Below are 26,617 nucleotides of genomic sequence, written 5' to 3' on the forward strand. Positions count from 1 at the left end.
CCCTCCCTGCACTCGCTCTCCCACTAACGATTCATGCGCTGAGTTTAATCTCCAAGCCAATTTTTCTGGCTGAGTTGAAATGAAAAGGCGGAGACAGGCTCACAAGAGCATGAAAGGGACTCGCTAAAACAGTGGACTCCATTTCAACTGGGGTCTGAGAATCTGGACAGCCCAGGCCGACGCTTGTTTCGAAAGCCAAATCCATTTTTCTGTAGAGCGTGTGCCATTGCTTAAAGCAGGTAGGACGCTGCTCTCTCTGGTGCTTGCTGCCAACTGCAGCAGGCTCAGAACACCCCGGTACTGGGCCTGTGGGGGAGAGAGATGCTTGTGTCTCTGAACCCACTGGGCTTTTTTGCAGTGGCTTGTACTCCAGCTCGTTTCAGACTTGTATGGGGATCCATGCAGGCGTTTAAATAGCTATTTCTGGGAGTTCTACTCCCTCCACTGAAGTGCCTTTGGAGTCTGCAATGCGTGTTGACATCCATCATTTTTACACAGTCAAAGGAATTCAAAGGTCTGAGATCAGCCACCCCCACCCCTAATTACCAACCCCCACGTCTCCACTCTAGTGGGTCATGTGTGTTGCTTGGAGAGAGGCTGTGGTCTTGGGTGTCACTAGTGTCTATACACCCGGGCACAGAGCGCGATAAAGATTCTGCAGCATCATACGCAGCAATAAAGCACCATTCAAGAGCACGATACATCAGCAGGTAAATGTTTTATTCCCGATGGAACTGCTTAATCTGTAGATAAGAAGCTACCGTCTTGTAAATCTGCTGCTGCTACACCGAGCGAATTCCTCTGTGAATGTCACCGTGTCGTTACTCTGGAGTTCGCAGAGCAGTTTGCCACGTAACTGGCGCAGTGAAGCGATGGACCTTGTTTAGATCCCAGTACCTGAGAACTAGGCGGGGAGTAGCACAGATAGTAAGCCTGGGATGACCTTTCCATTGGAAAAAGCCTCTCTCTGTTTTGTCTCCTGTGATTCAGAACTCGCTGGGTTAAGACATCCCTAGTGACCAAAAATCTTTGGCACAAATCCACCCCTGCCACAACTCCAGTGAAGTCAATAGAGTTCCAGCAGGATGAGTTTGGCCCCATATATCCCATCAACTTCAGTGTGCTCTGGGTCAGGCCCCTGCCCACCAATGCTGCCTCTGTCCATTCCACTCCTCTGTCCCAGCTGGGGGCTGGCTCCAGTGATTCTGCTGAGGCAAGCGGAGGGCCTGACTTCCCAAGGGGCCTGACACCCACAGCACCCATTGGCCCCAGTAGGAATGGGGGGAGCTCAGGTTGTTCATGTCTGCACTGTGCACAGCCAGCCAGTTCTCTTTGCTGCCTTGGGCCAACACCAGCTGGGAGTCGGCCCTGAACGGATAGAATTTAAAGAGCCACAAGTATATCAGACTTGACAGATGGTGGAAGGTGCAGCACATTCACTTAAATGACTTGTCCAAGGCCTTGTGAGAGAACCTGTGGCAGAGTCAGGAAGAGAACACAGGTCTGCCTTGACTCTCACTCCTCTGCCTTAGCCACAAGGCCATCCCCTGGAGAACTGCAGCATTTGCCTCTGGCCTCAAATAAGAAGGGGAAGCAGCATCTCAGCCTATGAAGGGGTGTGTGGGGGGAGTGCATCCTATGGGCAGATCCCCTTGGGTATCATGTGGTATATTCTGTTTATTTCCCTTGGGCTGGGTCATTGCACTCCATAGGGGCTGGGAAAACTCCATGAGGCTGGACTTGGGAAGTGTGTGTGTGTGTGGGGGGGCGGCTAGGGGAGAAAGGGAGGCTGGGAGGTTATTTGTCCCCTGCAGAACTGGCCTGGCAGGGAGATCCAGGCTGAACTCAGATCAGCCAAGGCCCATCCCATCCGGGGAGGGGCATTTTGCCACCACAGCCTGGCCTGTGGTCACCATGGTTCTTGCAGAAGCTGGGCTCCCTGCAGGATGATTTCCCCTCCCTAACGGAATGGAGGGGAAAACATGTGACTTAATGCTCATGGGAATCAGCACAAACTTCTCAGCAACAGTTAGTGGGTGTGTGGGGGGCGGGGGGTATAGGAGGGGGAGCATAATCCTGTTTCTTCATCCCTCCTTGCCAGCAGCTCCCACACCCTATGGAGCACCCTGGCAGTGCTGCAGCCCAGGACCTGCCCCACCCGGCAGCATGCCCCTCTCTCTCAGGTGCTAGCCAGCAAACGCTGGGGAATATCTCTTTGCAGCAGCCCCTGTTTGCATTGGAAGGATCTTGGGCTCTAAATGAGATTAAGGTGCCCCTAAAGCATGTTTGCTCATTCTCCCCGTCTGTTCCCTCCTGCACCCCAGGCGAATGGTCTGTAGGGCTGTGCCCATTGAGCCGTGGGAGCCCTTGATGGGAGTTTCTGCGTGGCTGGCACAGTTGACCGGAGCTCTAAGCCCTCGTCCTGGCAGGGCAGCTGCAGATGTGCTGTTTAAGCACCAAAGCACCCTCTTCCCCCCCACCCCGCCCCATCCCTGGGGAAGTTTTCGGTGAGTCACGATGCTGCTTCCCTCCCGCGCTTGGCCAGAGCTGCGGTGGCGGAGGCACTCCAGTCTCTGGGTTTTACGCCTCTGCTTCCAGATTTCTCCCTGATCCTGGGAAGATGAGAAATTAGTGCTAATTGATCTAATTCTGGAAGTGTCAGGTTTCCATGTGAGGGTAGCAGCTGGCTGAATACATTTCTAAGGGGGAGGGCAGCCCAGCAGGGGATACGTGAGCCTACTTAGACCCTGCCCTGCAGGCTGCCAGGACCTCAATGTAGGATGAGGTGAACCCTCCTGGGTCCAAAGGGAGCGTTCCCGTTGATTTCAGTGAGAGCAGGCTTTGTCCCAGTGACCCCCAAACCAGCTGTGGGGATTTGTCATGAAAAGGGGTCACTGGGGAATGAACCCAGGAATGAATTCAGCACTAAAAGCATGTCTCCTTCACTTGAGTTCAAGGGATAACTCCATCACCTGGTAGATGTAGGAGACTCTTATCCTCTGTGGACCAGCCAGGAGAAGGTGATAGCACAGATATGCACTGAATAGTGGGGTACACAGGGACACAAGAGAACGATTGGGGCAGTTGAGAGGCAGGATGGGCCAGGGATTAGGGCTCTAACCTCAGACTTGGGAGAACTGCATTCAGTTCCTGTTCTGCCACAGACTTCCTGTGTGACCTTGGGCAAGCAGCTCAACCACTTGGTGCCTCAGTTTCCCCTCTGTAAGAAGAGGGTAGTAGCATTTCTCTACTTCTTAGGAGTACAGTGAGGACAACTACGTTGAAGACTGTGGGGGGCTCAGATGCTACGGTTATGGGGGGCAGATAAATACCACAGACACACTTGCCTTTTGAGATTCGAACAACTCACTGCCCCCTCTTTGTGCCTCCATTTTCTCATCTGTAAAATGGCTATGTCAACACTTACACCCTTTTGCAAAGCACTTTGAGCTCTAGGGATGGAAAATGCCATAGAAGAGCTGAGCGCTGTTAAAGTGCCATTGGGATCAATTTTCTAGCCCAGATAACGTCCCCTCTAACCTCGATGTCTGGAGTCTGGCATTTCTGGTGTCAGTAAATTATAGCAATAAAAGTGAGACCTTCTGGTCCATGTGGAATGGAGGTTAAATTGTGTCTGGAATGAGGGATGGCTGATGTGTGTGGCTTGTACGCCCCTCCCTCCACAAGGTACTGTCTTCTCATGCCGTACACGCCTGGGAAGCAAAGGGGGCGCGTGGAACTGGTAGAGCTGTCTCCAATGGAAAGAAGAAACCATTGATTTATGTGTGTGAGGCTGAGTCGCTGCTCTGCTGAGGCAATGGCTGAAGTCTAAGGGCAGGCCTGTACTGGGGGTGGTTGTACCAGCGTAGCTACACGGGTGTGTAAATGTGTCGCACCAGGGTAAGCGGTTCCGTTGCAAGCCTTGAATGACACCTGTGCTGTGAGTCTACACCCCTGTGCGCCGGAGTTAAGCTGAACTAAGCCTTGGTGCAGATGTGGCGCTGTTTACAAAAGAAGTCTTCTGTTGACCTAGCTGCTGCTGCTCGGGGACGTGGATTCCCTACGGCAGCGGAAAACCCCCTCACAGCGAGGTAGGAAGGGCTGCATTGCAGCCCCTAGTGTAGACAAGGCCTACGGTCGGGATTTGCACGGCGATGTGCTATGCCGGTACAAATAGCCCCCGCGCAGACTGGCCCCCAATGGCACTAGAACACTGAAGACTTTGGTGAGCTTCCTCCCCATGGCACAGAGAGCTGGTCAGGAGGTGGGGCACAAAATGGACTCAACGCTCTCCTTTGCATCCAAACAGAAGGAGTGGGCCCCCCCCAAATCACATGATTTTTAAAAATCAGGATTTTTTTTCAGCCAGTAACAAATGTTAGGGTCACTTTCTTCTTGCCCTTTGGTTTCTGAGCTTTTTAGCCGTCTCATTTTCCCAGCTTTTTCTCTGCATCCATGAAATGTAAAAGAAAGCTGACAGTCTCACATGTTCACATGACTCCAGGAGCTGGGGCTTTAAGAAAAGCCCCGAATATGGCAAACCTCGCCATAAAACCAGGAGGTTGGTTACTCCAGCTCTGTGTTACAGCGTGAAAAGGAAAACAGGGTAAAAACACAGGTTTGGTGGAGGGGTATTGTGGCCAGGCCCCCTCTTCTCCAGGCACACCCACGTTCTCCTGCTATGCCTGCAGTAGGGTAGTCAAGTGGCGAAAGGGCCCCTAGTTTGTGTCTCAGTCCCTGACACTGGGGTGATTCTGCCGGGGCCGGTGTAGGGGCTGATTATTCGGGTGACACCGTGCAAAGCAATGGCCTACGCCGAAGGATCAGGCCCAAGATTTTTCCTCTTTACCCTCCGTGTTGGTAGGCAAGTGGTTGGCATATTGGTGGGGAGGTGGGAGGCTGCTCTCCCGGCTGTCAGGTTATGAGGAGACTCTCTAAAGGGGAACTTGGGGGTTAATCAGGACACGCTCGTCAGCGTCACCATGCACTAAAGAGCATGCTATTGCAGGGGAGCTGCAGACAGAGGCCAATGCCCAGCCACCCTCCCCCTTGTCAGTACTCCCTGGCCAGCCCTGTGCGAAGCCGGTGCCAGGGAGCTAGGTCAGGGCTTAGAAGCATGCCCGAGGAAACAGCTGAGCAAAGAATGGCATTGCTGCCCACGGTGACGTAAACGGGGGAGCCGGTGAGCCTGGGTTGGAATAATAAATGGGGCTGACAACAGCCCACCGCCTTGTCAAGGGTGAGGTGGAGGGGGAGCTGTGGGGACCTAGGAATCAGATGAGGATCTTGGTGTGTGAGATTCCTTCCTGGCTGGAATCATGCCCGGCTTTCAGGTAGCAGATGTGTTTCTTCACTGATGTACCGAGGTGCGGCTCTAGACGCAGGAACGGGAGGGGTAGCAGCCGGAGCACTGAAATCCATCCCCCCTTAACAAGCTCGTTCTCGTGGGGCCCCCACACACATGGCCGAGCGTTTTCCTCAGCGCCAGCGAGGGGCTCTGGCTCAGGCTCAATCCCAGCAACTTTTTAACCGAGCTTGTTACTTCCGAAGCCGCTCGGTGGCTCCGTTCGCTCGGTGCTGCCGGGTGGAAGCCTGTCAGGGTGTCGACACTATTGCTGGGAGCAAGCTGTGTCAGCGGGCTAGGAATAGCTTCACCCCAGCATAACCCCCAGATCAGAACTTGTGTGGCTAGCCAGCGCCTCCACCAGCAGTGTCGCAGGGTCCACGCAGCTGTGTTTCACGCACTAGCGCCAACCCCACTAACACAAGTCTGTCTACCCAAGCTGGGAGGCTCGCAGTGTAGACATATGCCACAAACCTGAGTCCCAGTGGGGCTTTAGCATTAAACAATACATAAATAACTCCAGTAGCAAACACGGCAGAAGGGGTTTTGTATGATTAAAACCAAGGGGCTATGTTTCAGCACCCCCAATAATTGGTTGCAACAACCCAGAGAGACACATGATTAATTTTCTTAGCCAACCTCCATCTGCTTTCCTAAGATCAAGTGTCATTTAAGATGTAAAATGCTCTCTAGGGGGTGGGATTATACTCTGCCCTTTATTTTATTCTTTGTGCTGTGGTAGTGCCCGCAGGCTTCGATGGAGATTAGGACCCCCTGGTGCTAGGTGCTGTACAGATGCAGAAATAGACAAGACCGGCAAGGAGGGGTGAAATGACTTGTCCAAGGGTCACACAGCAGATCAGTGGCTGAGCTGGGAACAGAAGCCAAATCTCCTGACTCGTAGTCCAGTGAACGATCCGCTGGAGCAGGATATTCTAGGTGGGGCTGATAGCACTGCCCGGTAAGGTTGTCTGATACTTCCCATGATAAGACCCTGTTTTTGGATTTTTATAACTTTGCCAGATTTTAATCATTTGGGCTGAAATTTTCCATGCCGAGTGTCTGCCTCAGGTTGATCATTATTTTTTTGGTTTGTTTTTAATTTCTGCCCAAATGGTTCAGCTGTTCTTGAGAATGAGGGACAAAATGCGTCGTTTTCCCCATGTTTAAAAAAAATGCCGGTGACTCTTTCTTTGAAGCGCTCTCACACCTTCACGCTTTGGAGCAGCGACTCGACACTTGGTAGGCGGGTGCTTTGTGTCAGGCGTGTGTCTTTTGCTGTCCCTGTGAAAATCCACCCACATTTGGCTGTTATAAAATCTGTGAGGGGAAAAAAAATCCCACTTCTCACATGCTCAGTACAGATTCCTTAGACTTGCCCTGAAGATTCCATCTGCGCATACTTGCATCAGGTTCATTGGCACAGACATACCCCAAAATGTCACGCTAAAGCCACCCCCAAATTAGTGGATACTTTAGACCTTAATCTAGGTCTCAGTTCCCCGTCAGTAAAATGAGGATAATACCACCCCTCACCTCAGAGGGGCGCTGTGAAAATAACTCCATTCATGTTTGCGAAGCACTCAGATGTTACAGCTCTGAGCTCCAAAGGAAAGTCTGGGAGGACACTAACAATTCTGTCGTCAGAGCAGTGTTTGAATAGTGTGCGGTAAAATAAGGCTTGGGACCTCACAGTGGAAAAACAAAACATTGAATCGCTGCTCATTCGGTGAGCACCATCCACCAGGACACTGACTGAGGGAGAGAACCCGTAGCAAAAATAGTATGTGATACATGGCATTAAAGACTGTATCAAAGCGTACACACAAGGGGGCTGAATTAAGGTTACACAAGCATCCTTAATTCTGGCATTTCCTAACTTCTGAGGGTTTGACTTGGCAACCATATTGTTCTTTTAGTGTGGGATTTTTGTGTGTAATTTCAAGTTGGTCCAGTCACCACTTGTAAGACACCTGGGATGGCAGTTGCATGTGGGTACCAAGGGTATCACAGGTGTCGCAAACTACTCTAGCCAGCCTTTTTGCCCGGTGGAGACAAGACCTTAGATCTAACTGGCCTCTTCCATCTCTAGCTGCGCTGATGTTAACCAGGATGAAAACTTCCCATGCAGCGCGCCAGGCAGGCTGGAAATGAAAGCGAGGGCAAAGGTGGGACAGAGACGGTCATTGATTTGAAAGAGAAGGCCTTAATTAGGCGTGTGTGTATGCTTGATTCTTTGCAGAAGGGTTGGGAGTTTAGTCAGCTTTCCCTCTTGCATATGGCCCATTGTGAAGTCTTGCCCCCCTCCCTCTCCGGGGTCTTCAGATGACAGAGGATGGCCCCTTTAAGAGAAAAAGAAAAATCCAGTGGAATTAATTTCCTCTGACTTCTCTCCCAGCAAACCCATGTCCGCATCATCGCCTGGCAGTTCCGACACCAGCGTGCTGCTGGGGCGTCTTGATGTCGTTCTGATCTGTAAAGTGCCTGGGGGCCTGTGAGCATCTTTCCAAAGGATCTGGAGCGAACGGAAAGGGAAATGCAAGGAGCCAAGAAAGACAATTGACTAACGCCTTGTCGCTGATCTGCATAGTTCAGTACCAAAGGTGCCGACTCCCTGGGTGCTCAGGGGCTCAAGCACCCATGGAGAAAAAATAGGGGGTGCACCCTGGGGCTGGCTGCCAATCAGCTGGTCAGCGGCTGGCCCTGCGCCCCCATCACCTGTTGAGTGGGGCTGCCCCACTACTCGCTCCCCCCACCCGCCCTTAAGGCAGGAGGGGACAGAAAGGAGTGAGTGGTGGGCAGGAGGCACTCGGGGAGGGGGAAGCGGGGAAGGGGGCAGAGCTGATGTGGGGCACCCACCAGCAAAACCAAAAGTCAGCACCTATGTACGGTACGAGGAGAGAATCTGCATGGCTTGCAACATCCGAGGGAAGGATGGATGGGTGGCACCAGCACAGGGCTTCAAGACAGGAGGCCCGGGCCCTGATTCAGCAAGGTAATTAAGCACATGCCTGACTTTAAGCATGTGAGTATCCCCGTTAACGACAACAGGACATGTCCCAGCCAGCGCCCATGCCGAGCCCCACAATGCCAGGGGGGTCTCAGCATTTCTGAATATCCGATGCTTGGTGTCTCCTGTTAGGGACGCTCACAAAATGTGGCCTTCCCCTCTGTGTGTCTCCTTTTCCCCATGGGTGAAATGGGGGTGACACCACCCTACTTCACAGGGCATTGTGAGGCTTAATGAATTAACCGAGCCAAGGTCGTGTTGGCGTGGGGAAGTGGAGACCAGAGAAGACCCTGGACCTCATCAACGCAGGGTTGTGCTGGCTGTTCCGCACGGGGATTTGGCTGCTCCTCTGAGCTGGCACCTGATCAAATGATTTTGCAAGCTGTGTGAGAAGGCACAAAGCCCCCCCGTAGAGACTTTATTTAGATGACGAAGAGGCTGAAAGCTGCCTCCTGTAGCAACTCTGTGAAGTTTCAGGAATACAAATTCAGCCTCCGAACGGTTAGCTGGGCTCTGGAAGCTTTGCCCGGGGGAGCCGGGAATGCGAAGTTGAATTATTTTGTCGATCAGGAGCTCGCATATTACAGAACTTCTCTTTCCCTCCCACTCCTCGCCTTTTTCTCTGTCTCCCTTTCTTTTGGTCTCGCTGGTGCGCACGGTTCCCTTTTCCCTGTAAAAGGAGCAACCGAGTAATTGAAATGGAACACTAACAAGGATTTTTTTAATCAGAAAGTCGGCATTAATTAGTCAGGCCAGGTATAATTAGCTTCCTTGTCTGTCACTGCCTCTCCTGACTGGGTGATGACTTGCTTTGTAGCCCAGAGTTTACTAAATCGAAATCATCCTTTGTCATGGAGGTTTTGCTGGGCCTGGGTGTGAAGGAAGACGTGTGCTTGCAGATCTCTGGGGGCACGAGCTGAAGGGTCGGATTTTGCCCACTCCAGCGACTGGTAAAACTCTTGCTGATTCCAATTTGGTCCAGCCTCCTCTTGTATGCTGGGAGTTGGGTATGCTTACAGAGCTATAGGAATAATGACTCAGAGCTTGGCGCTTCCCTGGTCTGCAGCCCCTTAAATGACTAATTAACCCATTAGTCAGCCTGGTAAAAGGCAACAAGACGCCAGGTTGACTTGCTCCCAGGTAGAACGGTAAGGTGGGCCTGGTTCTGCCTGGCCTTGCCTCTTGTGCCGTCACGTACGCCCATGCTGCGGGGGCGTGAGACCCCGCGGGTAGCATTTGATGCGGCCCACTCTGCCCAGGTGCAGGTGATGAGCCTCGGGGGCGAGGCAGGGGAGAATGGGGCCCAGCGTGATGGTGGGGTCTTGGCTTCTCCTGTTGTGGTGCCCATTTGTCTGCAAAACCGGAGATCAAGTCCAAGGAGTAGCTATGACTTCTCTCCCCCTTCCCCCCGCAAATTGACATTAGCATTACCGCAGTGCCGAGGAGCCCCCGTCATGAACCGGGACCCCCTGGTGCAGTGCAGTGCACAAACCCAGAACACAACATCCCCTGAGCTGCTTGTGCTGGCAGGTGAGGTGCAGACCCAGATCCTCAGCTGGTGCCCATTTGCATTATTGACTCCACCGTCTTCAGGAGAGCTGGGCCCTTTGACATCAGCTCAGCTCCTGATCCTTTCAGGACCATGCGCCTGTCCCAGCCCCTCCTAGGCGGCAGGCCGAGCTCCCTGATGTTGGCAGCCTTGGCAGGCATCCCAGGAGGATGAATGGAACTGAATCGTGGCTGGCTCTGGTCCATAGGGCTGGATGCTGAGGAACCACAGAGGCTTTTTATTTGCTTGATTAGCGACTCGTCCCCGCCCCACACGCTCCCTGGGGCGGATAGTTTTCTGCACGGTCGCTCCCAGCTCAGCTGTGCTGCTGAACCTGCGTCTTTCTCCCTCTCTCGCCGTCCTCAAGCGGCACTTAGCTGGAGGAAGGCACCTCAGAGGAGCACATGTCTGGGCGAGATTGGGGTGGGTGCGGTTGGCTGCACGTTCGATGCACAGTCCCTGCTCAGCAGAAGCAAAGCGAGATCTCCACCCAGTGACTTCCCGGGGAGCTGGTGGGGAAAGCTGCCACTGCTGGAACCAGTGGGTTAGGCACAGGGCTTGGCTCTCCCCTGCGTGGCTTGGCTCGGTCAAAGTGGGCGCTAGACCCCTCTCCCAGTGACTTGCACTGGCTTGGCACGTGTGTGTGTGGGGGGGGGGGGAGGGGTCTGCCATGGTGCAGTCCCGCAGGGTGGCTGTGTGAGCAGAGGCTTAGCAGAAGTGGACACTGTGCGTGCTCTCCAGCTGGGGGTCTGGATAAAGTCAGTGCAAGTGGCGGGGGTTGATTACAATGGCCATCATGTTGCTCAGATCACCAGTGCAAAGAGACCCAGCAACAGCCTCTAACGCTACACTCTGTGTCAGCCCCTCTGCCTGTGTCCCTTTGCCGGACGTGTCCCTTTCCACGCTGCCCTTTCTGGTTCCCGATTGCTGCCTGGAATGGGCATCCGTGGTGGGAGAGGCGATCTGAAAGCCAGGGCATTGCCCACGCAGTGTGCATTTGCGTGGGAGTGCAGTGAGCGGCAGCCGCAGAGGAGGACCGTGCCGGGCGGGCTGTGGGAAGGAGGGATGGAAGAGCGAGTTGTGACAGAACAGCTGAGCAGATTAGCAGCTGCTTGAAAACCAGGGGTCATCTGGTGTGGGACAGGGCGGCTCGCAGGCGGATCCAGGCCTGCAGATGGGGTGGCTGTGCCACGGGAACAAAAGCATTTTCCTCCTCCGCAGACTGAACTAGCATTTGCTTTACGAGGGCGTGTGCCTGTTTTTACAGGCAGCAGCTGTGATCCCTCGTGTCCTGGTGCCGAGCGGCAGTGGCAGGACTGTTCAGTGTTCAGGGATTCCCCTGCCCCCCGCAGAAAAGGGGATGGGTGTGTGGCTACAAGGCCCCCGACCCTGATTCTTCCCGAGCGTCTCTCTGCACTCGGATATTCCTGGTGTAAAACCCGCTGGAGAATCAGGTTGGTGTGACCTGGCGAAGGGCACCAGAGCTCTCCACTCCCACCTGCAGCCTGGAAGCAAGGATCCGGGCTGTGCCACTGCAGAGGGGACTGGTCCCTGCCTGAAAAAGCTTGCAGTCTAACGAGGCTGAGCAAGCTGTGCAGGGAAGCCGTGGCTACGTTGTCAAGAGTGGAGCTTGCAACTCGGGGAGCATGACAGATGTTTGGCGTCTGGGCCTTTCTTTCGGGTTTTTGGATTCGATTTGTTTTTCCATGGGTCTCCTCGTTCCCCTCCGCTCCCCCATCCTACAGGACAAGCTGGAGCTGAGCCTGCAGGGGGGGGGTCCTCAAATCAGAGCCGCCTCCCCTCATTTCAGGGGGTTCAGCCACCCTTTGGGGTCCAGGATTGTTCCAAAGTTGGAAGGGGGAGTGACAGTCCAGGAGATCCCCCTGCCATTGAAGCCTAACCTAACCCTAGCCCTGGTTTGGCCTCTAACCCAAGCCCAAATCTGATCAAGGCCCCAACGCCACCCATTAGTCCCATCTCTAGTGCAGCCCTCCCAAGAAGATCCCTGCTGATGCCAGCCGTGGCAGAGAGAATCCCCCAGGGACTCCCAACCCTGCCGTTTTCGTTCCGCGAGGGGTGGGCTGTGTCAGTGCCTAGTCTGGGCATGTTTGGCTGGTGTCTGGTCATCCTTCCCCCCACACGTGGTGAGCTGCCCAGTGCCGCCTAGGTCCCAGAGCTGCCGTCCAACACGTGCCGCCTCGGGGTGCGGGTGCGCCTCGGCAGCAGCGTCACTACAGCCAGCAAGTGGCTCTCTTTGGATGGCGTGTGACGGCTCGCATGGCGCGTGATCCATGGCTGGTGAGGGAGCGCCAGGCAAGCGAGCCCTTTCTCTGCACGGCGTCGGCAGCCAGAGCTGGCCTTGTCCTCTGATCCTGCAATCCTGATGCGGGCAAAGTCCCCACAGGAGCCAGCTTTGACTAGGGCTGCGAGATCAGGGCCCGCTGGCTTGACGCTGAGTGATGCTAAAGGAAAGGTAACGCGGCCTTATCTGAGCACTGGGCGTCCCTAGACAACACAGCAGCCAGCAGAGGGAAGGCGAGCTTGCTCCTGAGTGGTTAATGAGCAGAGGAAGTGCAGTTCTCTCAGAGCTCTCTGCTCTTGGAGCCCCGCTGCCCGTCTCCTTCGGTGCCGGGCCGGGGGTTAGATCCGCTTTCATCTCGACCCAGGCGTGAACCGATGAGTGGCTGTGTGAGAGCCGAGTCCCAGGGCTGAGGCTGGGCTGCGTCTGGCCATGCACCTGCACCCGTGGTGAAGTCTCCTTTGAAGGGAGTTCAGAGCAGGGAAGGAGGTGCAGAGCTGAGCCAGGGGAAAGTGCTCCCGATGGCCGGCCCCTCCACCTGCAGAGAGGAGCAGGAATTGTTCTGTTGTCAACCAGGCCCTCCTCCGGGTCCTTCCTTTTCCCTAGGAGCAGACGCTAGGCCCTGAAGATCCCACCCCCCTCCTATTTCCTCCTGCCCTTTCCCCTCCCTTCCAATCCACCTCCTGGAGGCAACTCCCTTTGGATCCCACCCAGGGGCCAGACTCTGATCTCATTTGCACTGGGGTGTGCCATCCTGGAGCAGGAACTCCATTGGCATTAGTGGAGTGACTCTGGATTTACGCTAATAAAGGCCCCAAACCTCTGGTAAGAGGAGGTGTCCCTACACAGGGATACAACGTAGCTCCCCAGTTATAAGCAGCTTCCCAGCCCCAGTTGGGCTAGAAGCAATGGGTAGGGTGGGGATCTTGACGTCTGATATCCTGCCTCAGGCCCAATCTGCACTACAAAGTTAGGTCGACCTAAATCGACTTGTCTCAGCTCATGGTGCATGCGTTTCCGCCTAAATTGGTTTCCTGCTGACGTAAACCCCCGTTACAGTGAGGCAATAACACCACCTCCCCAAATGCAGTGCAAGTGTAGATGCTGCATTACCTGTGTCCACCCTAACAGTCCTCCAGCAGCTGTCCCACAATGCCCTGCATCATGGGATGGAAGAAGTGGCATTGTGCGTACGTGACCCCCGGTTCCTAGCAAATCCCTGGGCGAATTGCTGGTGTCTCACAGAAGCCCTGTGAAAATGTCGCAGGAGGCTTGCGCCAGCCAGCAGCATGGGGCACGCTGGAAAACCTACCCATGGTGCATGGCTTTTTCCATTGACGCAGCCACTTGTGAGTACACCCAGCACTGATGCAAGCAGCCAAGCGTGCATGCACCCGAGCAATAGACAAGTCAGTGGCTGCATACTGATGCAACGTGAGTCGACCGACCATTGTAGTGTAGACGTGGCCTCAGATTGCAGCTTACTGGGCTTTGGTCAGAAAAGAAGAAGGTGTGTGTCATGGAGTATGGGGGACTCAGGGCCCTGCACCCCCGGCTTCCTGCGATTCACCATGACTCGCAGCCAGGCTGTAAAGCAGAAGGTTTATTTAGACGACAGGAATACAGTCCAAGACAGGTCTTGCAGGCCCAGACAACAGGACCCCCCTCAGTTGGGTCCATCTTGGGGTCTCGGGGCACCCCAGCCCCTTGGGAGGTCAGAGCCCCGTCTGCCTCCCAGCCAGCTCCCCAGCCAGCTCCTGAAACTCCCTCTTCAGCGACCCCTCCCACAGCCTTTGTTCAGTTTCCCGGGCAAAGGTGTCACCTGGCCTCTAACCCCTTCCTGGGTTCTCACGTTACATGCTCAGGTATTCTTCATCGGTCAGTCTCCCATCCCCCAGTGCAGACTATCCTAGCCACACTCCCCTCTCAGCATTCACAGACCACAGTAAGAACAGTCCCAGTTCATCACAGTGTGATTATTCTTCCTCCTGCACTGTTACCATGTCAGTTTCTCTCTCTCTGTGTGTCCCCTCTTCCCTTTCTTGTCACACACAGGCACTCCTGTTTAGGATTACTGGCTTTTCCCGCCTCTCCTCAGAAGCTCCATAAATGCGGAATGATTATAGCTTTTTACCTCGCTTTCACACTAAGATTATTTAAAAAAAAAATTAAATACCTGCCCTTGGCTTGGTCGTGTGGTACTCCCATCCCCTGGGAGGGAAATGGGGGCCCCCAGGTGAAGTGTCTGGGCAGTGGGAAGGGAGGTCAGAGGAATGTAATTGCATGTCTATAGCATCGTTTCCACATGGGTCATCAGCAGGGTTTGGACCTAAGATCTCCAGCACCCATACACAAATACTGGCTGGGTGGGGGTTGGCTTGAAGTTGATCATGTGAGCAACACTAGCCTCTCTGCTTACCATCGTTAATCTGCTTTGGGCGTTTCCCCAGGGCCTCAACCCCGTGCAGCGCCGCACGGATGTGCAGTGAAACCCAAAGGGTGCCCTGCCTGATGCTGGAAATTAAATAACCCCTTAGTTGATCCTGAACCCAACCCTACTCCCTCTGGCACGGCCTGAGTGCTCTAATGAGACACCCCTTTGCGGCCTTCCCCCGGGGATAGTGCTGGAGCGGCTGCTTTTTCGGGTGGGGAAATGGAGCGGAGTGTTGTGAGGCAGACTCCAGTGACCCCCTTTTTGGCCCGCATCCCCCTGCACCCTCAGATCTGCATTAAGAGTCTGGTGAAAGGGAGACTTCAGCCACGCCCTGGGGGAGCGGAGCAGAGTGAGGGGCGAGGGCGGGAACTGGGCACAGCTCCCTGCAGGCTGGCGGAGGCAGGCAGGCTGGGAACACGCCGCCTGTTCCCTCTGCAGACGCGGCAGGTGGGCGGAACAATCCCGGCGTCTGTGACTGACGAGATGGGATTTAATGTGTTGTGACAATTCCCAGTGTTGCTGGGGGCTGGGCTGCAAGGGCCGGGGAGGTGGTGGGAGACGGGAGCTGCCCACGGAGGACTCGAGCGAGCCCGGGTGGAGGTGGGGCAGTGACTCAGGGTAGCTTCTCCCACAGCGACGTGAGCGTGGGCTAGTGTACAGGGCTACTGGCCGATTGGGTAGGAGCGTGTGCCACAAGGGAATGGCCAGGCTGTTGCCACCTGTGTGTCCAGGGAAGTGTGATGGGGAGGTGCTGAGCATTATGGGAAGGTCCCTGTAAAACTGGACTCTGGGCCAAATTCTCCCGCCGTAAATCTGGGGCAACTCCTCTGAGGAGGCTTCTTTGGATGGACGCTGGTGGTGGCTGAGAGCAGCATGGATGGGGATGCAGGGCCCCAGCTCCAGAGCTTTCTCCTCCTGGAAGCAAAGACCCCCTGCTGATCCCCGTGCTCTGCAGCGGCCAAGGCTCCATCCCCAGGAGACGCCCCACAGCTTGCGGGTGCAGCAACTACCCAGCCGTGCCAGGGAACGGGATGCAGGCTGCACAGGGGATGAGGGGCCTGTCCATGCACCCGGGGCCTTGTCGGTACCTGCTGCCCGAACTGAACGGATGTGCAGAGCCCCCATTGCAGCCGCTGCTGGGACGGGAGCTGTGGGACTCAGAGCGACTCTCTGCGCCATCCTCTCCTTTCAACATCCCTTTCTCCTCCTCTTGACTTTGTGCCTCTCCTCACTTTGCACGGGGCCGTAGCAGCAGCTAGGAGCCCTCTTAGCCCTTTTATCCAAACTGGGGGGTGTGCCCTGAGCCCCCTTTGCCCAGACTGCCCCTGTGAGCAGAACCAGGGAGACCCTTGGCATCGCCCCGCGGAGAGTGGCTCTCGCGCATGGCCTGGCTGCAGGCTCAGCCCTGCAGAGCGAGATCTTCACAGCCCCGGGGGCTGGACGCTCAGGCCGATGTTCTCAAAAGTGGCTGCTGATTGAGTGCTTGTTTGCTGGGTGCTCCAGAGGGGCCAAGCACCCGCCGCTGCCGTCAGCTTCGGCTGGAGACGCAGGTGCTGAGTAGTTTGCGAGTTTTGGGCCTTCATCTGTACTTAAAAAATGGGAGCTTAAATCCTGTAGGAGTTTGGTGAGGCCAGCTTGGGAGCTCCACTTCACCCCCACAGCCCGTGAACTTCACTGCACCCCAACAGCCCGTGAGCCCTGCTGCGCCCCCATCGCTCGTATCTGCTGACCACAACTAGCTCTCCTCTGGCCTCCCAGCTGCAACACTTGCATATTTCTGGACGTGGCTCCAGCAGTCCGAGGGCATGGGAGGGGGGCTTCCTTTAGTCTCCCTGGTGTTTGGGGCCCCATTAAAGCAGAAACCTGATGCTGTTTCTCCCCGGAGGGTAGATTGCTTGTGGCTCTGGACCGGGACTTTGCAGCGAGGGGGAGGAGTCCGGCCTTTGCTGCCGAAAGGAGGGGCAAGGAAATTGCTAGTTGGGATTCTCCACCAGGTGTCCGGGATTCCCTGTCTGCCTGCCTGGCTGGAGAGGAGTGGGTCCCAACACACCTCTCTTTAACTCAGGATGGGCTAGGCCAAGAACCACTGTGCTAATAGCTTCCTTATGGAAAGAAGCCCCCCTGCTCGCGCTTTGCCCTGAGGTGTCCTTCTTGTCTTCCCCGCTGCCCCCACCATGAGCAGGCCCCACCCTCCCCAGAGAGCCCTAGCCATGGGGATTGCTTGTAGCTTCCAGTTGTTCCATAGCAAGGGATGCAAATTCATGCAGTAAACCCTGGTGATGGACTCCCATGGCAAGGGGCTGGGGGGGCCCCGAGGCTGGGCAGTTCTAGGCCGAAGTGTTGGGGTAACTGCTGGTAAACCAGCCCGCCGCTTTTGCCCTCGGGGACCATGGTGTTGCAATTGTCTCCTGGAAGTTAGAAGCATTTTTCACGCGTTGCCCAGGAGATTCCCGCCTGGCTGCCCGTTCCCCGCGCGGGCGAGGTTTGGGGACTGATACCAAGGCCCAGGATGAATTGTGCTTGTGCGTGTTGTCAGGGAAGATACATAACACGGCTATAAATATCTGGGTTCCCAGCCTTAGTGCGAGAAGTCCTTGGCAGTGTTCATCTGACGGCATAAACTATTCCCGGGCATGAAGGGGGGGCCGGCTAACTGAAATGGCCCAGCTGCTGCAATGCAGGTGGGGGCTGCGTGTCTACAGAGATTCCCTCCGGGCTGTGTCCGATGGCCGTCGGAGGCACGCAGGGCCCCTCTGACAAAGCGCCAGAAGTTGGGACAGCGGCGCAGGCCGCTTTCGATCCCTGTGTCTGAAGCGCCTGGTGCGGATGGAGCTGGGCAGGGTCCCGGCGTTTGGCTGTTATGGGAGCTTAGCAAGGAGGCAGGGTTGGCACGGCTGTAGCCACGGCGCAGCAAGGTCTAGGCCGGGGCCTGAATGAGCTGGGAGCCTGGGACTCCATCCCTCCCCCGAGCCCGGCATGCCTAGTCATTGCTGTGACTCTAAGTCTGTGCTGTCTGGGACAATTCCTCTACCCCCCCCAGCCCCTTTGCGGCGCTGTGGGCCCAGCCGCAGCTCCCTCCTGCTCTCTCTCCATCCTGCGGGTGCCCTGCTCACTCCTGTTTCTCTCCCCCTTCGCAACAGGCGCTGGACATGGACGCTGAGGATGACCCCTTGTTGCAAGACGCTTGGCTCGAGGAGGAGGAGGAGGTTGCCTTCGGCCCCCGGAAGAGGAGCGAGGGTCCCCAGCTGTGCGGCAAATGCCAGTGGAATCCCAGGCCGCTGCCGACAATGCTGCCGGCGTCCGGCTTTTGGAACGTGCTCGGCTGGGTCTTCACCAACCCGTGCTGTGCTGGTGTTATCCTCTTCCTGGGCTGTGCCATCCCTGCCGCCCTGGCCGTCGTCATGTTCCTCCACTACCCTACCCTGGATATCGACATCTCCTACAACGCCTTCGAGATCAGGAACCACGAGTCCTCGCAGCGCTTCGATGCGCTCACCCTGGCCCTCAAGTCCCAGTTCGGCTCGTGGGGCCGGAACCGCCGGGACCTGGCCGATTTCACCTCGGAGACCCTGCAGCGGCTGATCTTCGAGCAGCTGCAGCAGCTCCACCCCAACGCCTCTGGGCTAGGCGGTGGGGCCAGGCCAAAGCGCAGCGCGGCGCTTCCCGTGGGTGGAGGGAGGACCAGCCCTGCTGGGCCCGAGGCCCGGCGGAGCCCGGGGAACCAAACCTCCCGCCTTGCCCGGGGCGCTCCGCACTGGGACTACTCCAGCGCCTACGTCAGCGCCAACACCCAGACGCACGCCCACTGGCGCATCGAACTTATTTTCCTGGCCCGAGGGGACGCCGAGAACAACATCTTCACCTCCGAGCGCCTGCTCACCATCCACGAGATCGAGCGGAAGGTCATGGACCACCCCCACTTCCGGGAGTTCTGCTGGAAGCCCCACGAGGTCCTGAAGGATCTTCCTCTGGGCTCCTACTCGTACTGCTCCCCTCCCAGCTCCCTCATGACCTACTTCTTCCCCACCGAACGGGGCGGCAAGATCTACTATGACGGCATGGGGCAAGACCTGGCCGACATCCGAGGTGAGCCTGGGCAGTTGGGTGGACTTGGACTGAGGCGTGTCCCGGGCCTGGGTCTCCTTGTATGGTTGGACAGTGCCTCTGTTGTGGGCCCAGCTAGATTAGCTACAGTAGTGCTGATATCCGTCCGCCCTGGGGAGGTTTGGCCTGACTGTAGAATGGGGAGCTCAGGATTTTAGGGCATGGGGCTCTCCCTTTGCCTTTCCAGACAGTCTCAGGGGTTATGTCTGTGGAGTTTTCCCACCCTGGCCTTGTGGGTTTGTCACTGGATCAGCGAAACCGACTCTGAATCTGCCCTCTCGTCCCTGTTTCAAGACTTAGTACCAGTCTTCATGCCACTGAGATGGGGACCTGGCAGAAGCCCTGCACTGCTGGGCAAGGGTCCTGGGTCTGAGTCCTTTCGGCCTGATCCTCTGCCGCCCTGCCCCTCGTATTGTCACGAACGCCAGTGCAAAGCGGGTGCCCTTCTGCTTTAATTGCACCCGGTGTCAATGGCAGTGCGAGGTGCAGAGCGATGGGGAATCAGGCCCTTTGTCCCCTCCATCATCTGCCCGATCCCCAAGTCAGACAGTGAGCCCTGGACCCGCTGCTAGTGATTATCATAGCGCCTAGGAATCCCAGTCAGAGATCAGGGGCCCTCTGTGCTAGGCCCTGTACAGACAATCGTTTTGCCTTGGAGAGCCTCCTGTCCATGACTACGTCTGTACTTGGAGTTGGGCGCGGGGGTGATTCCCAGCTCACGTAGACGTGCTCGCACTGGCTCTCACCAAGCTAGCATGCTACAAATACTAGTGTAGCTGCAAGAGCCCGGAGAGCAGGGACTACCTTCCCCTGAGTACCAACCCGCCTGGACCCCCTAGGTATGTACTCGGGCTGGCTGGCCCATGCCTGCTACCTGTGTGACTGCAGCCCCACTGCCTACCCCAGCTGGGTCACCCCCCTAGCTCCGAGTGTAGATCATCATAGATCAGCTAGCGGCTGCGGGGTGAAATGACTGCCTGTGAGTTGTGAAAATGACCGGGAGGGAGGTGCTGGGGGGCGAGGGGGAGGAGCACTGACTCCTCGCAGCAGATCTACAATGCTAATGCCACCCCTCCTGCAGGGGAGGGTTTCAGGGTAGCTGGAAGTGAATCATTGCTAGTCCGTGGGAGAGATGTGGTTGTGGGAAGCAGCTTCCATCTGTCTCCCAGGCATATGCTGCCGATTGAAAGCCAGCCAGAGCGGCATACAGGGAGCAGGCAAGTGATTTACTCCATCTGCTCCATTGCAAGCAGCAGCTCTGCTACCCGTTAAAATAGGCCCTGGGTCCTTGCTGCTGGAGCCCGCCGTGTGGACTCATTGCAACCTAGAATGCACAGATTTGTGACTCAGAGCCACCCGGCTCAGTTCGCTGCAGGGCCCTGGAAGAAATGTGCTCTCCATTCGGTGGGGCTGTGTTTTCCAGCATGCGTGGGAATCCCAGCTCCTCACCGGAGTTGGGTGGAGCAGGAGCCACAGGGTTTATTGGCCATGGCAACCCTACGATCAATGGTGGCCTTGGCCTGCGTGATATACGATGCTGCGTAGGGGCACACTCTTGCTAGTGCATCCCACCCTATAGGATGATCCTGATCCCGTGGGGCTGCAGCAGAGGCAGGATTCCCTAATGACCCTGCCCCTGATCTCCCATGGGGAATGTTTGGCTCCATCTTCCCCTTGTGGGCTTCTCCGATCACTGCACTCAGGACCCTCTCCTAAGATTCTCTCTCTGGGTAACAGGGCCTGGGGTTTCTGAGCTCCAGGCCACCGGTTCAGAGCAGCTGTGGTTGATACCGGTGTGGCCGCCCTTTAGCTCCGAGCGCAGGTGACGTGGGGAGCAAAGCAACTGCGTGGAGACAGGATGGCCGTCACAGCCGTGAGCCTTCTTGTCGGCCTATCCCCTTCTCAGGCCGGGCTGTCCAGGTGGCTCTCCGGCCGGGAGAGCAGAGGCCAGAGATGGATGGGATGGGAGAGATCCCCCGGAGCCGGCTGCTCTCTGATGAGAGACAGGGCGAGAGCGCGTGGGGCTCTGTCAGCGTCAGGCTGGCCCCATACACCACACCCAGCCGGCAGAGCGTGACCTAAAGGGTTCTGTGCTGGTCTCTCCCGCAGGGTCCCTGGAGTTGGCCATGACCCACCCGGAGTTCTACTGGTATGTGGATGAGGGGCTGTCGGCGGAGAACATGAAGAGCTCCCTCCTCCGCAGCGAGATCCTTTTCGGGGCCCCCCTGCCCAACTATTACTCGGTGGAGGACAGGTGGGACGAGCAGCGCAGCAAGTTCCAGAGCTTCGTGGTCACCTACGTGGCCATGCTGGCCAAGCAGTCCACCAGGTGAGGTGGGAGGACCGTGCACGGACTGGGTGACTTAGTATCCAGCCTGCAGGGAAGGGAGGAGACTGGAGAGGAGGGGGGGAGATTGTCTGTCACTTACATTAGAGGAACAGCTGGCGTGTTAGGTGCACGAGGGGCTAATCCAGCTTCCTTCAGCTGTTAGATGCTGGAGGGGCGAGGCTCTGAGGTTAATGCAGGAGGTGCCAGGCAGCCACGCTCCCATGAACCCTGCCGGGGTAAGTCCGATTAGGAGGCTCTCCTCAGCGTTGGAATGAGGAGTGCAGGATTTGGCAGAGTGGTTCGGACCATTGGCCAGCCTGGGTGGTCTCCTCCCTTGGGCAGTGGCCAGCACAAGGAAGGAAAGAAAGCAGGCCTGCAGAACGCCCTTGCCACTGGTGCTGGAGCACGCGGCAATGAATGGGTCACACAGTTCCTCTGTGCTTTAATACCACACAGCCCCAGCAACGTGTATGAGACCGTGCAAGGACCTAATGCCTCAGGCCAGTGCCAGTTGGCGTGGGGTTCGGCTTGCGAGCCCAGGGCAGCCGTTCCTGCGAAGAGCCGCGCAGAATTACTCCCCCACACAAAGGGTGTTCCAGTCCAGAGGGCCAGATTCTGCTCTCACCTGCCAGGGTGGCACTCAGGAGGAGCTGCAAAGGATGGCCTGGTATATCAGTGTAAAGGTGCCTCACCTCAGTACACCTTAGTCCCCTTCCCATACGGGAGTAGCTCTAACAGGATAAGCGCCTTTATACAGCTATAACTGCATCCACACTAGGGCGCTTGTACGGTTTTAACTATACCAGTACAGTTACCATGGGACAATGTGTGTGTGGGGGGGAGGGGCAAGGCCTGAGTCTGGGGGGTTCCTGGGGGTATGCAGGTGATGGCAGAACCTGGCGCTAGGTGAGGCTGTCCTTGCAGGGCCTGGTTCAATCAGGTGGAGGTGTATACAGATGCATTGGGCTAATCTTGGTGTCACTTGCATCCGTCCTGCACCAGTCTAATCCCACTGGCTTCGGCAGGGTTGCCTCTGTTCACACCGGGTCTGAATTTGGCCCTTGATGACATACTGGCCTGTTGAAAGGGGTGGACGAGTCTAATTAAAGCTAGCAATTTAAGGGCCTGACTCTCCTCTTGCTCCTGGTGTCAGGCTGGAGGAACATCACTAAGCCTAGCAGAGCCAGTGAGTGTTACCTGGAGCAGGATTTCCCCCTGTAAACGTGAGCTTGCCTCCCTGGGGTTCTGTGCTGCTGGGAGCCAGCTGGTCGGATCTGGGCTTTGTTCTGTGCCTGCTCCAGCACTTGGAGGGGGAACCTCGTCTGGTCAGTACGGGGGAGTGGTCCCAGGGAACCGGATGGCCAGGCAGCAGCTTGGAAGAGGGCTTTCCAGCGGGCCACCTGCCTGTGTCAGGTGTAACTTCTTGTTCTCCGGCCATCTGCTGCTCCGGATCTCGGTTCTCCTGACCTGCGGGGCCTCTGATCTTCATCAGCCAAGTGAAATACAGCCAGTGCGGGGCACCTCTGAAATTGCAGCAGTGGGAAAGTCCTCTCAGTATGGGGCTGGGCAAGGATTGCAATTATGGGGAGCAGGGAGGGGAATAGGGACGCGGGTGCATATAAACCCTTAAAAAGGCTGGATTAAGGGCATGCTCCTGCGGTGCAGGGCTATTGTATTCCTGGGTTTAATTATCTCGGATTACCTCTGCTCAGAACCAGCTGCCAGCAGCAGAGGCTGGTAAATCATGCAGCGGTTCACAGGACCCGGGCTCTGCCTGCCCCCTCTAGTTATTACATCTGCGCTTAATATAATAAGCAATGATTTAAGATTCCAGATGGGATTGGCTTTGGAAGCTTCCGGAGCTGTTTGCTGACAGCAAGAACTCTATTAACATCTCTGACCGCAATGCACCGGAGGAATTTTAAAAATATGCGACCTGCTCTCCTGATGCAAACCTCGGCCACCCCTCCTTGCAATCTTGATCCGGTCGCTCAGCAGCTTCCCGGGTGCTTCGCACGCGTGGCCTCCCTCTGGTTTTGGAGGAGATGCATTTGGCTCGATCCTCCGGCCCTGCTCACTGTATATTCTCCTCTGTGCCTTCTCCCTCCTCTCTCCCCACCCCAGCAAAGTGCAGGTGCTGTACGGTGGGACGGATTTGTTTGACTATGAAGTGAGGAGGACCTTCAGTAACGACATGCTGCTGGCCTTCATCAGCAGTAGCTGCATAGCGGTCTTGGTCTATATCCTCACCTCTTGCTCGGGTAGGTTGCATTCAAACCCTGCGTCCCTTCCCTGAAGCACAGCAAGGTCTGCAGTGAGCAGCCTGATGGGAGTCCCTTCCTCAGCTCCCAGGAACGTCCCTGGGCAGGTCATTCTCCAGTCTGCTCAGGAATGCACTGCCCCTGTTGTTAGGCAGAGTAGCAGGGCCTCCCATGGCCGCAGTCACAACCCGAATTGTCCAAGGCAGAGATTTTCAGGGGGTGGGAGGGGGCAGTGGAAGGGCTCCCTTGAGGGGATGTGGCCAACTGAGAAGCAGCTTCTCCTCTCACTAACTCTGGTGTAAATCTGGAATAACTCCACTCACTTCAACTGAGCCCGTCTAGATTTACCCCAGTGTAACGGAGATCCAGATCGGGCCTGTTTCCCTACTGACCTGGGCGAGAGTTGAACTGGTGGGAAGTGGAAGACTCCATGTCCCACAGTGTGGTCCTGGACCCTCCTCACCGCTGAGGGGGCACTTAGGCCGACCCGGTCAATAACAGCCTCTGACTTTGGGTGCCCGAATTGAGACTCCATGCATCTAATTTCCAGAGGTGCTGAATGCCCCCAGCTCCCATTACACCCGTAGGAGAGGTTGGTGCTCAGCACCTCTGGATATCCGGCCCACAACGCCTCAAAACCACCACCCGCCTTTGGAAACATCACCCGGCCTTGCTCTAGCCAGCACAGGCTGGAATCCCTCCCTCCTGATCAAGATACCCCGTGCCAGCTGAAACTCTGCCCGGGGCGGGAGCAGGCCAGGTGCCCACCCCCCACGCGCAGGACGGGGATTGCAGCCCGGGCCGTTCCTGTACCGAGAGTCCTAGCGTCGCTCTCCTCCCGCAGTGTTCTTGTCTTTCTTCGGCCTGGCCAGCATCGGGCTGAGCTGCCTGGTGGCACTGTTCCTGTACCACGTGGTGTTCGGGGTCCAGTACCTGGGCATCCTCAATGGCGTGGCCGCCTTTGTCATCGTGGGGATCGGTAAGTCTTTCCTAGCCTCCTCCCTTTGCTCCTCGCCCAAAGGCCCTGCCGCTCCTGCGCCAGCCTGCAGAACGGGCTGCCCTTGCCTCGCTGGGCGACGAGTGGCAGGAGGCACACACTCGACAGTGAGCTCAGACTTTGGTGGGCCAGGTCCCCAGCCGGTGTGAGTTTGTCTAGCCGCACTGACTTCAACAGAGCTGTGACGCCTTACGCCCACTGAGGATCTGGCCCCAGGCATCTCTCCCCAGTGCGAGCGGCATTTCTGCCCCCCTCTCTTGTCCCCCCCGCAGGTGTCGATGACGTCTTTGTCTTCATAAACACCTACCGCCAAGCCACCCACCTGAAGGACCTGCAGCTGCGCATGATCCACACCATCCAGACGGCAGGGAAGGCCACCTTCTTCACCTCCTTGACCACGGCCGCGGCCTACGCCGCCAACATCTTCTCACAGGTGCGCCAGGGCTTTGCAGCGGCCCCCTGGAGGTCACGGCCGCCTGCTAGAAGGCAGCATCCCCGGCCTTTCAGCAGCTCCCCTGCCACCCCCATGGGCCTGCTCTGGAGGGAGACTCCCTGAGCTCTCAGGCTCGTGTAGATGCTCCTTGTGTGCTCTCCCCGCTTGAGGCTGACTCACTCTAGGCCAGCTCTGTTGCCCTGGGCCTGTGGCAAAGCCAGCTCTCCTGGTGCTTTGAGCCATACGGCTTTGCAGGGAGCTGGAGCTCAGCTGATGTGCTCGGGACTCCTGTTCCCAAGGCCTGTGGCCCATGCAATGTGCTGGACCTGGGAGGCAAATGGGGCACGTTGCTAATGTTGTCATCTACGCCTGGCTCTCCTGGTCTGGCTCCCCCAGCTGGGAAAGGCGGCTCGGTGGGAAGCAGAGCTGACATGTCTAAGGATCACAGGGTCCCTCCACAAACAGACTGGGAACTTTTCCCTTCCAGACTCCAGTCCCATCAGCCAAACGGGGGAGCTGTGGGGCCTGAACTGCAGAGGGAGGAATCCCAGCATATTCCACCCCAGGATTTCCCTCCGCTGTGGGCACGCTGGTGCTGCTGTCCCTGCCAGCACTGTGCTCACCAAGCACAAGGAGGGAATCGGATCGGGTCTGCCCCTGAGCCACTGGGGAGAGCTCTGCCCCCCTCTCCTGCATGTGCACAGGGCTGATACATGGAAGAGCTCCCCTGGCCTGTTAGCAATGCAGTAGGCACCCGCCCTGTGAACACCCCGACTGCCTGGGCAGCGTCTGCAATGCCAAACGATCAAGTGCCACTCACCGGCTGAGCCCCGGACTGGTGCTGGCTGAGTTGTCAGCTTTCACCAGGGGCAGCTGGCTCCATGGCCTTTGGGCCGCATGAAGTGGCCAGTGTTCCCGCCCCCAGGCTCCTCTTGGGTTCGCTTCCCTCCATTATGTTGCCTCAGTGGGGCCTCTTGCTGGAAGGTCTCTGGGCTCCACCTCCTCTGTTCTAACTGAGAGTTCTCTCTGCAGATCCCGGCCGTGCACGACTTTGGTCTCTTCATGTCGCTGATCGTGTCCTGCTGCTGGGTGGCCGTGCTGTTCACCATGCCGGCTGCCCTTGGAATATGGACCCTCTACGTATCCCCCCTGGAGAGCTCCTGTCAGGCCAGGTGAGAGTCCTCGCGGGGCTGTTCGATCAGCGGCAGGGTGCGGACTCTTCCTGTCTCCCCCACAGCAGCCTGCCTATGCCAGGCAAGGAAACCACAGCCTGGACATTGATTCCAGGGAACAGCTGGTCGCCTGGGTTGTCCTAGCCATGGGTTAGTGCATCCACATGGTGCATCCAGACCTAGTGCACCTTGCGGCTGTGGTTGTACACTGTATTCAGGGAATTCGGAACCCCCTATCCCACAGTGCTCAGCCCTGTTGCGAGGCAGTGCATTGTGGGACTGAGATCAGAACTGGCTGTCTCAAAGCAGCTGCAACCTCTTCAGGTTTCCTCTCAGGACCTGAGCTACGGGTGTTGCAATCAATGCATCAAAAGTGCTGTTGCACCAGGCCCTGTCCAGCACTGCGAGCGTCATGCATCCCAGCCAGTCGTGTGCCTCTCCTCTAGCAACACCCTTCGCCCCACATGCCTCCTGCCCCCCGGGGAGTGGAGGTGACGCACTCTGAACTCAGAACTCTGCTGCCAGCCAGATTCAGCCCTTACCGGAGGGGAGGTTTATTCTCTACCTTCGGGATCAGGCTGGGAGTCAAGGGCCGCATATGGATCTTGTTTCTGCTGGTGTAGATAGACCCAGGGTGGCTGCCACAGAGTGACTCCAGATTTATAATCAGAGGAGCCAGGTTCCC

At 56.7% G+C, this 26,617-nt stretch overlaps 1 protein-coding gene across 4 annotated transcripts in view; it reads left to right on the plus strand.

The window, feature by feature from the left end:
• The window catches only part of DISP3 (dispatched RND transporter family member 3), a 64,797-nt gene that overhangs the window by 21,462 nt on the left and 16,718 nt on the right, over positions 1-26,617 (plus strand). For all 4 annotated transcript variants that reach the window (XM_065575366.1, XM_065575367.1, XM_008167227.4 and 1 more), the window contains 6 exons: positions 17,777-18,722; positions 20,850-21,069; positions 23,194-23,330; positions 24,175-24,309; positions 24,600-24,760; positions 25,793-25,932. In XM_065575366.1, coding sequence (XP_065431438.1) covers positions 17,777-18,722; positions 20,850-21,069; positions 23,194-23,330; positions 24,175-24,309; positions 24,600-24,760; positions 25,793-25,932 — 1,739 coding nt within the window. The remainder of the gene's footprint in view (positions 1-17,776; positions 18,723-20,849; positions 21,070-23,193; positions 23,331-24,174; positions 24,310-24,599; positions 24,761-25,792; positions 25,933-26,617) is intronic.

Source organism: Chrysemys picta, chromosome 21, assembly GCF_011386835.1.
Source record: "Chrysemys picta bellii isolate R12L10 chromosome 21, ASM1138683v2, whole genome shotgun sequence".
NCBI classification, from domain to species: Eukaryota; Metazoa; Chordata; order Testudines; family Emydidae; genus Chrysemys; species Chrysemys picta.